The sequence below is a fragment of the Epinephelus lanceolatus genome, chromosome 18, assembly GCF_041903045.1.
Source record: "Epinephelus lanceolatus isolate andai-2023 chromosome 18, ASM4190304v1, whole genome shotgun sequence".
NCBI lineage: Eukaryota > Metazoa > Chordata > Actinopteri > Perciformes > Serranidae > Epinephelus > Epinephelus lanceolatus.
Window position 1 is genome coordinate 27,402,629 of NC_135751.1, and position 12,538 is coordinate 27,415,166.

General features: G+C 41.4%; 1 protein-coding gene across 1 annotated transcript in view; it reads left to right on the forward strand.

The window, feature by feature from the left end:
- The first annotated feature begins 2,570 nt into the window (after window positions 1–2,570).
- The window catches only part of LOC117268004 (cytoplasmic phosphatidylinositol transfer protein 1-like), an 87,310-nt gene continuing 77,342 nt past the window's right edge, over window positions 2,571–12,538 (forward strand). Inside the window, exons 1-2 of the mRNA XM_033644107.2 lie at window positions 2,571–3,000; window positions 3,086–3,203. Coding sequence (XP_033499998.1) covers window positions 2,993–3,000; window positions 3,086–3,203 — 126 coding nt within the window. The 5' untranslated portion in view covers window positions 2,571–2,992. The remainder of the gene's footprint in view (window positions 3,001–3,085; window positions 3,204–12,538) is intronic.

Consider the following 12,538-nt stretch of genomic DNA (forward strand, 5'->3'; position numbering starts at 1 on the left):
CTGCTCTGATTATGCTGAAGATGTGTTTGAAATGCCCTGGGACAGCAATTTAGAGAATAAGAGAACATATAATTTTCATAATTAATATGATATGATGTATGCACTAGCACTACTGCCAGTTTTTCCTCATGCATTTATACCAGATCTATGTTAGATGGCTTATAACTGATATATAAACCATTATCAAATACCATCAACAAAGCCATTTGTTAATGTGTGTAATTCTTTATAACAGGAATTTGTTCAAGCTGTACTGAAACACACTGAAAGACATGATAAAAGCATATTTGGTTTCGTTTTGAATAATCATATAGCTGGGTCTTGTTATGCGAAAACCTTTTACTTAGAAAACTTTTTCTGGTTCAATTTCAGAACCACGGCCAGCTCCAATTCAGAAGAACCACGGTCAGCTCGGCCACTAGGATCAGCACCAGGTCAGAATGAGAGACTGTATACAGGGGTGTCAAACATATGGTCTGCAGGCCAAGAATGGCCCACCAAAGGGTCCAACCTGGCCCACTGGATGACTTTGCACATCTAATATTAATGCACATGTGAAGGCGAAGAGGTGTCAGGTTTCAGCAGCAAGTTAAACAGAGTAACCTGCTTCAGAGGCTTTTCCACCCTGACCAGAACACACCTCCCTGAAAAAACAATGAACACTTCATTGTGGTCATATTTAAATATACTGAACATTATGCAAAATATTGTCAATTTGCTGCTTCAGTACAAAAGAATCTGTATCAGACTTATTGGTGGAGCAGTATTGCTAAGGCACTGCCAAACTTTTGCTTTGTAAATGGTTTGTAAAGCAGAGGATAACTTAACCTGCCTCCTCCAAAGCTTCCACTTTAGTTTGGTGTGAAAATGTGTGGAAAAATGTGTATGGTAGACTAATGAAATGTGGAAAAACAGACATATTGTTGACATTACTCTTTTTTTCTGAGCACATCTCAGGCTGTTCATTGTCTGTTTTGTAAATGATGAACATTTTCAGACTGGACTTGTACTTCTTTGCACATAAAGAAAGGGAAACATTTGGAGTTGCTGTAATTTATAGGTTATCGTGCAGTGGTTTTATTGGTGCGGCCCACTTGAAATCAGATTGGGCTGTGTGGCCCATGGACTAAAAGGAGTTTTACACGCTTGCCGTTAAGGAGGAGGAGGTTCAGGAGGAGAGGTCGACTATCATGAGATCATCAGAGGAAAAACTCAAATTGCAGTTAAACAAAGGGGGGAGCAAACACACGTCATGAAGAAAGAATGATTGAAATGGTGTTCAGGGTTTAAATAGAGGTGAACAGGTGAACTCAGTCAGGTTAATGAGTGAACAAAGAGTGAAAGGAACCAATCAGTGCTGAGGGAAGGGAAGATGAGGAAGTGAGGTCAAGAGGTGCAAAAATAGAAAACTAGGACCTGCTGTATACGATTCATTGTCAGAACCAAGGCCTATTGAGACAGTCTCAATCTCTCTCTCTCTCTCTCTCTCTCTCTCTCTCTCTTTCTGTGTGTGTGTGTGTGTGTGTGTGTGTGTGTGCAATCCAGTGAATATCAGTCAAACTGATATTGGTCTTTTTGCCGAGGTACCTCAGAGCTCTTAAATTTCCATAAATCAGATTGTATCTGTTGTGCGCTCAAAGGAACATCAATCAAATTGGTGATTTGATAATTTTAGGAATGGCTCTTACCTGTTTTTGCAGTTGAACTCTTCGACTGTGTATAGCCCCTCATCTTTAGAAGATATACTTTATTAATCCCGTGGGGAAATTCAATTTTTGCACTCTGTTGTCATATAAACAAATACACACATGCACAAACAGGGCCATACATGCATTAACTGGAGAGATATCAGGGGGCTGCCTGTGAACAGGTGCCCTAACAGTTGGGGGATTCGGTGCCTTGCTAAGGGGCACCTCGGCAGTGCCCAGGAGGTGAACTGTCCAGCGGTTTGGTCAGGACGGGGACCCTCCAGTTCCCAACCCAAGTGCCTACGGGTCCTTTATAGCCTATGTATTATTGTAGACGTTCTATGTGATATGTTTTCTATAATATTAAAGATGAACCTTATGTGGTTCTCATAAGCCAAATAAAAGGAGTCTGTGTAACTGATGATACCAAAAATAAACTTGAAAGTTAGCCTATACAATGCTGCATATTGTTGTCATGTTGCATCAGCTCACTTCCGCCAAGGTTTGGTGAGATGCAAATGCATATGATTAAAAACAGTTCACTAATGTGGGTTGTCACCATGTTTTTGGGGGAATCCTTAATATCCTGGAGCTCTGTGCCTGCGCTGCTCGTGTAGAGGGCATGGTTATGATAAAGGAGGCAGACAAACACGCAGGACTTCCGATCATGTTTAAAAAAAATAAGATCTTATTGACTTGATATCTGAAACGCCAATATTGAAAACATGCTCAAAAACACTCCCACTGAAGTGCTATAATACACTTAACTGTTACTTGTATCTGCCATACAGTACATCAGTAGTTGCATCGTTTTACAGTCACGCTTTTACAGTGAAATCCTCATATTTCCTGTGCAGTCCTGCCTCTCTCGTGCGCACTTGACGCACCTACTCCACACGGCTGCGCATCCCTGGACGGAGCTGTCAGGATAACTTAACGGAGCAGGACACACGCTACTACAACTGCTGTCAACTGACCACGGCTACCGAGGAACGTTTATACCCAAAGAGACAGGGGCCAGGTTCAGTTCTGATCCGGGACGCGAGCGGCCACAAAAACACGCTTGAAACTGCGGTTGGTGCTGGAAGCGACTTGTTGTGGAGTTTGGTGTGATTATTGTTCACTTTCCACGCTGCAGACGTTATTTAGAAACACGACTGATGCTGTTGTAGTAGTTTATAAAACTGGCAACTGCTGATTTCACAGCAGGGTTATTTGAGTTACAAAAAGAACCCCATGTACTTTGGACTTGGTGTGGAGAGACGCACGTAGCCATAGCGAAACCGTTGCGGGAGGTGCTGCTGATGCAGAGGTAGGGGAATTATTTAGTGAATTTGTGGAGCTCAGTGGCCTCGTTTCACTCAACAAATGAGTTCAATTAAATAACTGACTTGCAGAATCGCCCCAAGACTGAAGCCCAACAAGCTACATCTTCCCGTGCGTTGCTATCACCATTGTTCTGGGACTATGTTAATGAAGGAGTACCGCATCTGCATGCCTCTCACCGTGGAGGAGGTAGGTGAAGTTTTCTTTATTTTCCTGATGCTTTGCTTCTTGCCCTGTCTGCTGATTGCATACTTTTCCACCTTAAATGCGCGGCTCACAGCCACACAGTTGCAGCACGCTTGGTTTGATGTATTGCAAAGTTCAGTGATGCGATTGTCATTTTGCACCAAAGCACATATTGAGCTCCTGCAAGCAGAGTGCGGTCAGGACAGCCACCGCCGGGTGGAGCTGCTGTTGTCTCTTTCTGAGTCTGATGTTTGTGTTGAAGAGAAATCATGCAATTTAAGAGAGGTTGTGCCCAGCAGCAGCAGCAGAGAGTATCCTATGATCATTACTGCAAGTGAAGGACAAATTGTGCAGCTATTTGTGTGTTTGGATTGTGACTGCATGCTCTGTGCGTGGTTGAAACTAATGTGTGTATACTCAGATGGCTTTCTACCTCTGATCACTGCAGCTGTTCAGTTACTTCTCCAAACACTGCTGCATTTTTACTACAACATGCTCACATATCAGGAGGACCCTTGTGTTGTTACTTTTAAATGCAGAAATGGATGCATGCCTTCTATAATGCTCATTTCTTGAAACGGTTTATCTGTTAAGGCACATTCACACACACTGTTTGTGTTTGGAGAGGAGTAAGGTGAAAGAAAGGATGAGGGAGGGAAGCATCTGCAGGCTGAAGTTGCCCTCAGGTCACTGTGACACAGAAACAGCTCCACAATCGTAATGCTGCGGTGTGTTTTGACATTTAAAGATGCAAATAAGGTATATTTCTTGAATGTTCAGTTGGGTTTCACTTGGTGCGCCTGTCCCTTTTCTGCTCTTTTTCTGTTTCATTTCTGAACCTCCACAGCAGATGTTCCAACTGAAGTGTTTTATTGAGTTTTATTATGTCATGAAGGTTTCACACACCATTTAACCTGCGTTAGGATATGACATGAGATGACATAAAGCGAGTCAAAGCACTTGGAATAAGTGTGTTGCCATAGTGGTTCATAGAGTCACCACCATTAAATTGCACTAAGTCAGATGTGTTGTTTGTTGAGACACAATGCTTCACTGCGGTCAAGCTGAGCCCATTGTTGTGTTCTTAGGTTGGGTGAGAATGAAATTGGAGTCATCTGTGATTTTAATCAGAGAGCCATCTTGAACAGCTTCTGCTGAAGTCTATTGATCCTTATCTTGCTCGATCGGCCCGCTTTGTTTCTCTGAGTTTCATGTTTATAATTACCAGGATGCTGCTTCATCACACCATGTCCTAAGGCTGATTGGCTCCTCTTCTTTGTTTCGCTCCGCCGGTGATGGAAGACACTGTTGTCCTCTGTGGCCAGCTAAAGGCTATCACATCTGTCGTTGTAATGATAATAATGGGGGTGCAACCTAATCTATTGATCTGCCGCTGACTTGACTGATGAACACTTGTAATCTATTAATTTTTCGCAGCATGCAAGTACACGCCCGCACACACAGAGACACAAATCACAGAGTCATCATTGGTATTGCAGCAGCAGCCAATGACACTTAAAAGTAGTCAGTGTCTTTCAGTGGGGCTCTCATCTGGACTGGTGCAAATCACATAGTGTCCTGCTGTGTGTTCCTGTGAAAATGGGATGCATGATGAAACACATCTTCACCTCAAAGACTCATATTTTCCCTTGGATTCATGATGAGTAATGAATCATTTCATGCTCTGATGTCCTGGTTATAGGAGTGTGCCATATTATGTTGTTTAAGATATTACAGTATCATTTTCAATAATTATGATAATGGCAATGTTCTGACTTATTGACGTGATGATGTCATAACGTTCGGCACAGCAACAACAAGCATGGCTGAGAGCGAAATTGCTCCCAGCTCCACAGTGTTAGTGAGTTAGAGGCCGTTTACACGTTGCCGGCTATTTTCATAAACGGACATTTCACCGTCTCCGTTTTCAAAAAGATCTTCGTTTACACTTACCCGTGTATATATACACAAGAGCATGCCAAACCTGTAGGTGGCAGTGTAACGAGAAGCTCAAGCCTTCCATGTATCCATTGTCACCATAGCAACATAGTTCGCACTTTTGACACAGGCGCAAGTTCCGGTGCATACTGTGACATCGGCTGCCTATAACTCCGTTTATCTCCGTTTATCTCAGTTTACATGCAAACGCACAACCGGAGTTTTCCAAAGTCTCCACTCTGGCCGGAGTTTTTAGAAAGACTTGTTTTCAGAGGAGAAATCTCCGTTTGTGTGTCAACGAAGGGTACGAACGAAGGAAGATGTCTCCGTTTATCAAAATCACCGTGTACGTGTAAATGGCCTCTTAGTTTCAAGGGGAGCGATGTCATCAGGTGTTTCATCAGGCTTGAGTGTCCAAGGCTACAGCCCCAGACTTTTCAGACCCTTTCTCTCAAGTATCCGTTCAGGAAGGACGCAAATGCAGAGCTGGAAGAAGTGGACATGGGCCAAAGGAGGGAAATGGGGATTGCAAACAACAAGGATGGAGCAAACGAGGCCAATACAGAACAGGTGTGAGGGGAAGATTTTGGGAACAGGGAAGGACTTACAAGACAGGTGTGACAGAAAATAGGCGGGAAAATACACAAAAACAGGAAGTAACACCAGACATGACACATGAGGAGAGAATCTACAAAATAAAACAGGAAACAGAATGATTAACATGAAACAGGGAACACAAACAGAAATTTCCAAAACGAAGTCCATAAGATAACATAATATCAACAAAAACCCAGGATCATGACAAAAACCCAGGATCATGACACAAGTGATTTGCTACTCAAAGTAAACTTAATCAGTGGTTTCTCTGGCAGCACCACAGCATCTGTTCCTCTTCCCTCTCGCTGTGCGCACGCAGGCAGGAGTGAGTTACTTTGGTTAGGGGAATCTGCATTGCTCAGGCATGTTGTTGTAAGCCTGTCGTGATGTTAGCCTATGTGATGCTTGACAAAAATGTAATATGTCTGAATGTGCAGTAGTCTTCGCAACATGACAACCTGTCAAAATAAATGGAGGTCTGTGTCTGTGGGCGGGTCTGATGGTCAGCAACAAGCCATTCTCATCACCACTGTGTCAAATACGACAGCTTGGTCGTGGTCCTTGGCATCTAAAACCAATACACAACCTCTGTATGAGACTTATAAGTCTTTCACCTAACCTCAATCTGCTGCAGTTGTGAGGTGCAAGTCAGATAAAGTCTGCATAGGGTGGGAAGGAGTTGTGGTGGATGGGTAAAAACAAACACAGGACTTTGACCCAGGAGACCGCTGTTGTGTTCCATATGAGTGTTACATTTTTTTTTCAATTACATTAAAGTAGTTAACTTTGTGTGATGATCTTTTTTCTTAACCTAACCAAGTAGTAGTAGTAGTAGTATTTTTTTTTTTTTTTTTGCCTAAACCTAAAGTTGTTGCAGAAGCCTACGTTTCCTGTGAAAACAGAAGTTATTTCAAAAGGACACCATACCATGTATTGAGCAGAAATTGACACGCTGGCCCTGGGTGTCCAAAGCTGATGCTAGAGGGGTCAGCACTGAAAGACACAAGTTAAAGTAGGAAGAGTAGAGAAGAAATGGCAGAGCACACAGGTCCAGGTGGAAAAAAATAACAATATTTTGGGATTATTTTCAAAAGAGAAGCAAGGGCAAGAAGTTGTGTACTATCTTCAAAACTTCTGTGGTTGATTTTATTGTGTTGTACTATTTATATCTTTTTTTACAGTAAATCTGTTGTGTGTCTAGTTTCCATCCTTCTTTTATTATGTATTTAATTTTATTACACACTCACATTTATCTGGTCTTAGCTTATGATCAGTGTTTTCATTGCTGTTTTTATCTTGATGGCGTATACTAGTTTTTACTGAATATTTGAAGACAACCTACTACATTTATGCTGACATATAAAACTATAACACAACTATACAGTGGTGGAAAAAAGTTTTCGGAGACCCTTAAAATTTTACACAGTCTCAAATATTATCATGAAATATTTGTGGGAAAATCTTTTTTGTGTTTCAAAAGGTGTGGCTGCATTAGACAGATACAAACAAATACAAATTATATTTTTTTGTTTATTGTTTACAAGAAAAACTAACAAAACTAAATTCTTGACAGTTTCAATATGTCAGTTCTCAACATTGTCGGTATCAAAGTCAACAAATAACAGAGAATGTGTTCAAAACTGAACAAAAAATAAATAAACCATCACATCATCAAATTAATATTTAGTAGTCCTGCCACTGGCACGTAGTAGAGCTCTAATCCTGGCTGGCATGTTCCCCACGAGCCTTTCACACTGTTGAGGGATAATCTTGTCCCATTCTTCTTGAATTACTGCTTTTAATTCTTCTAAATTCTTTGGTTTATGCTTTGAAACAGACCTTTTGATAATCCACCACAGATTTTCAATGGGGCTCATGTCCGGGGATTGAGCTGGCCACTGTAAGACCTGGATACTGTGCTCCTGCAGCCAAGTTCTACTGGCCTTGGATGTGTGGCAAGGGGCATTATCTTGTTGAAACATCCAGTTTTTACCTCGACGGAACAGTGCACGCACAGAAGGGAGCATGTGGGTTTCGAGAATGGTACAATACTTGGTAGAGTTCAATGTGCCATCACAGACAGTGATCACCATGCTTGACAGTAGGTACTGTACATGCTGGAGATAATGCTTCGCCTGGCCTTCTGCATACCCTCACATTAGTAGGAGGAAGATAAAGCTGGAAACTGGACTCATCTGACCACAAAATCTTCTTCCAATTCCTGGCTGTCCAGTTCTTGTGTGCCTGGGCCCAACGACGCCGGGATAACCTCTGTCTCTCATTGATCAGGGGCTTCTTGATAGCCTTGTAGGACCTTAAGCCATGATCTAAAAGTTGGCCATGTACAGTGCGGGTGGAACACTGGACACCAGTTTGGTTTGACCACTGCTGCTGAAGCTCCTGTGATGTCATTCGGCGGTTTTGCCTGCACATGCGGATCAGGATGCGGTCATTTCTTGCTGAAGAAACCCTTGGACGCCCAGATCTTGGTTTGTCTTCCAAGCTGTTGGTTCGTCTGTATTTCTGCAGAGTGTATCCAACTGCTGAAGGACTGCATCTGCACTTCCTGGCTATCTGGCGGCAGCTGTACCCTTCCTGGCTGAGAATCTTTATCTTCAGGCGTGTTTCCTACATTAGGTTCCTTGTTTTAGCCATTTTTGTGTCTGAAGAACTTTCAAATGTGCTGGCTTTATGTAGACACAAAGCTTGGCAACAAAAATTGTGTCTTTTAATAGAAAGAACGACCTTCATCACTGGTACCAAAATGACCCAATACTCAAAATTTCTTATGTATTTTTATGGAACCAATCAATTTTAAGTTTTTAATGGCTTTTTTAGGATTTATTTAGTATTTTGGCTGTGACTGTACTAAAAGAAATTGCACTTGAAGACCTAAGAGTGATTCTTAATGCAATATTTCACAAATGCATGGGGTGTCCGAAAACTTTTTTCCACTACTGTATTTAGTTGTAAGTAGGGATCGACCGATATGGTTTTTTCAGAGCCAATGCCGATACAGATTATTATGAGACAGAGCTATAATAGCGATATTTACAACTGATATATGTCTGCTGTAAAAATCATAGTTGACACTGAAGTAACAGTAATTAAGTAACTAACAGTAATGAAGTTGAAGAATATGCCAGATAAATAAAAACAGATTAATAAAAAATAAATAAATAGATACACAATAATCATAAATACACAATTTAACAAATAAAATGAAAAAAAATACAAAATAATAATAATAAAATCAAATCAAATAAAATTAAATAAAATAAAGCTAAATTAAAAGCCAGGCTAAAAAGGTAGGTCTTGAGTTTGCTTTAAGAACCTAGAGTGGTACGTGCAGGCAGTGAGAAGCACGCCAGGGGCAAAACAGCTAAGGAAAACAAAACTGTGTATCGGCATATCGGTGGAAAAAAAATAGTAAAATAGCTTTCAGTATTTTGTCATATCACTGATTTCTTGTTTACACAGAAATACCTTGAAATATCAGGATATTATTGTCGGGCCATATCGCCCACCCCTACCTGGTCATATTGTCACAAATCAGAATCTCCTTGAATGGCACTGTAGCGTGAGGGACACAGGGTGCCCTTCAGATAAATATGAGTCTGTTAGTGAAGTGGACGGCTTTGTGTCACAAGGACATGACCAGAAAGCTCAACAGTTTTATCACCAATAATCTTCCAACAGGCTTCTTCAGGAGGTGATGGCGCTGAAGCACTGCTGAGAAAAGAAATTGGAGAAGCTGTCATGATCTCCTCATGGTGCTGTTCAATTCAGACTATTAAAGAAAAAACATGTAACTAAAGAATAGCTGCTGTAAACTTAACTTTCGTGCAAATAATAAGCAACTATCTGAGTATTCTGTGCATATGTGATTTATATTGTCACCTTATTGACTCTTAGAATAAGGTGTAACTCTACAGTGTTATATTTAACTTTACGTATTAATGCTTATTGCTTGCTGCACTGCATTGCATAGCAGAGCATTTGTTTGACTACAAGGATTGAGGGCAAGTTGTGTGTGTTCTCAGTGTGTGTCTTAGTTAAAATGAAATTCATTTTTTTCAAAGTGTCTCTGCAGAACAGTTAGTACACTGTGTACAGTGTGCCCAAGTGTGTTTTCATATCAGTGTGCTGTGCGCTTTGAAAAACCTGCCATTGATCAGAAAAGATTTCAGTCTCTTTAATAGGATGAGAGAAGCCAGAGGATGGATCTGTCACAGCGTAAACATAGGATATACACAAACCCAGATCCTTTGTAATCATGTCAGTCATGATGTAGCCACAGGAAGAAAATAAAAGTCTAATTAATTTGGAGCAAACAAGCTAAGAATTTTAAATAATGAAATATGCCTAAATCTTAAAAACAATCTAATTAGGTAGAGACTTAAGCAGGCAATGACTAAACAGATGTACAAGGCTTTTTTCTCTTAATGATCTTTGTATTCTTGCGTGGTGTTTGCACTGATAATACAATGCCACGGATGCTGCTTATGCTCTCTTGCAGCACGAGAGACAGACACTTGTTTTGATTAAGGTGACATCAGCCAGTCAGTGTAAGGTCAGTCTCTGGGGGTCCCCATATGTTTGTTTGTGTCCCTGCATACTGAGATGCCCCACAGCACATCTAGGCCCAGACCCAAGATCTTGTTTATGTCCCCAGAGTGGGGACTCTGTGCTCTCTGACTAACGAGAAGCCTGTTCTTTCGTTGTTCCCTGAGGAGCTCGTACCTTAGCTAGACAGTGGCCTGGCTCACACACACCAGATGGAGAGAAGCGTGCTCACTGAAATAATCTGCCAGATGTCAAAGGATGAGCCAGGGAGAGACTCAGAGAGATAGAGGGAAAGCATGTGTGGTGGGAAGGTGATTGATTGCTTTAGGTCACTGTCTTCCTAAGTCAGCATGATTTTGCTTTGGCATCTTTAATTGTTTTGCAGGTCAATAATTCTCTGAAGCATCTGTATGTACAGAGTATACAGATACCAAGACAGTTTTAGGATGTGTCATCCCACTGCCAGATAAGTATTTTGATGCTTATGTTTATCTGAAAGCTAGTAGACTTCAACTAATTTCCTCAAAGGGATAAATTACTGTATATTATCTTCAGTGCCCACTTAAACAAATTTCACATAGAACTATGGACGATTCATTCTGACATCTATTTTCAGACTACACTGAATAGAGCTTTTCACTGCCTCATCAATTACCATGCATTTTCATCTGCAATTAATTACCCATTTACTGGTTAAAGAACAGAGAGTGCCTTTTCCACACCTGAGCAGCAGCTGAATTATTCCGCCGCTTGCTTGATCAGTTCCTGAGTAATGAGCTTTGGAAAATGAGTTGAGGGCACACGAACATCATCTTTGCTCTGTTAAAAGACGGGTCGTGTCCGCTTGCCATCAGCGTTTCATAAAGGTTGTGCATTAGCCCACCCCCCCAAGTCATTAAAAGCCAGCTTGATTCCTCTTTGAGTCAGTGGTAGTGTTTTTGCTCCTTATCAGATTGGCTATGGATCTTCATTAAGGACCTTTAAGGAGTAAAGATCACTTCTGGTGCTACCTCTGCATAATGGAAAAGAACATTCAGGGTTCAACGCTAAGGTTTTTTTTCACTTGCCCGGTTGGGCAAGTTGGTCAGAGATCTACTTGCCCAAAGTCAGTTTTTACTTGCCCTATAAAAATTGTTTAATTTAAGCGGCTATCAATTAACAAAGACTGCAGTTATTTTTATGTTATGTAATCTTTATTCACACTGTATTTATTAATCAAAACAACGTATGTCATGTATTGTAGCTTAATTCCTACACAAAAATGACAGTGTCAGAGCTTAAAGTGAAAAATTTTATTCTCCATCTATAATTTTGCGCCCTCCTCGAGCCATGCCCACCTCTATTTATTTTTCACCCCTCTCTCCAGTTCTGCTGTATTAACACCGGGTTTAATATATTTTGCTTCCATCTCTCTGCCCTGCTCTACTCTACTTCAACGCTACTTAGCTCTCTCTCTACTCTACCAGTAGACTACCACATCCACCTGTTGCACAAAACGCACACAGCAGTGTTTCCCCTAGGATGGAGTTGTAGCAGCGGAGGTGAAGCACACGCATGAAAAATAATTTTCACATGCGTGAAACTTTTTTGTATGCTTGCAAAGCACAGCCTGCTGGGATGTTTCTATGTATCTACTGGCACCAGAAGGGCTCTTTAGGACTGAGTACATACAGTACATGTGTGCACAGTAATGAGCAGGTGAAATGTCTGTCTAGCTTACATATGAGGTGTCTCAAGATTTAGGAACATACAATTGTATTGAATATAGTAACAGTAAAAAGTCACTTGACATGCTGCTGTTTTGTGCTATGACCTATTTAAGTGCTGGAAGTTGTTATTTACGTGACAACGCCTGAACGCAACACAAGCTCAGCATGAGTGCCATGCTGCACTGCTGTGCGAGCAGCGTGTTTGTCTGTGCGTAACAGCAGTCTGTGGATGGTTATTTAGGCTATACACTGTCCATTTCAATAACTTTGTCAGCTGACAAACTGCACCGGGCTCGGGGTCAGGTTTGGTCAGGAAAATGTGGCCCGAGCCGCTCTAGCGTGCTCACCTGTGTGTGTGGCGGAACTCTGCCGTGCGCGATACAGAGAGCAGAGGAGAATTGTTAACGCGTGACCATGTAGAGACAGAAATGACACGATGACATAACACCATAAATAGTATATTGTTATGTTATTATATGAAGTGTCTGTCACGCAAAATAATATCAATGGGGGCTGTGGGCAGGACAT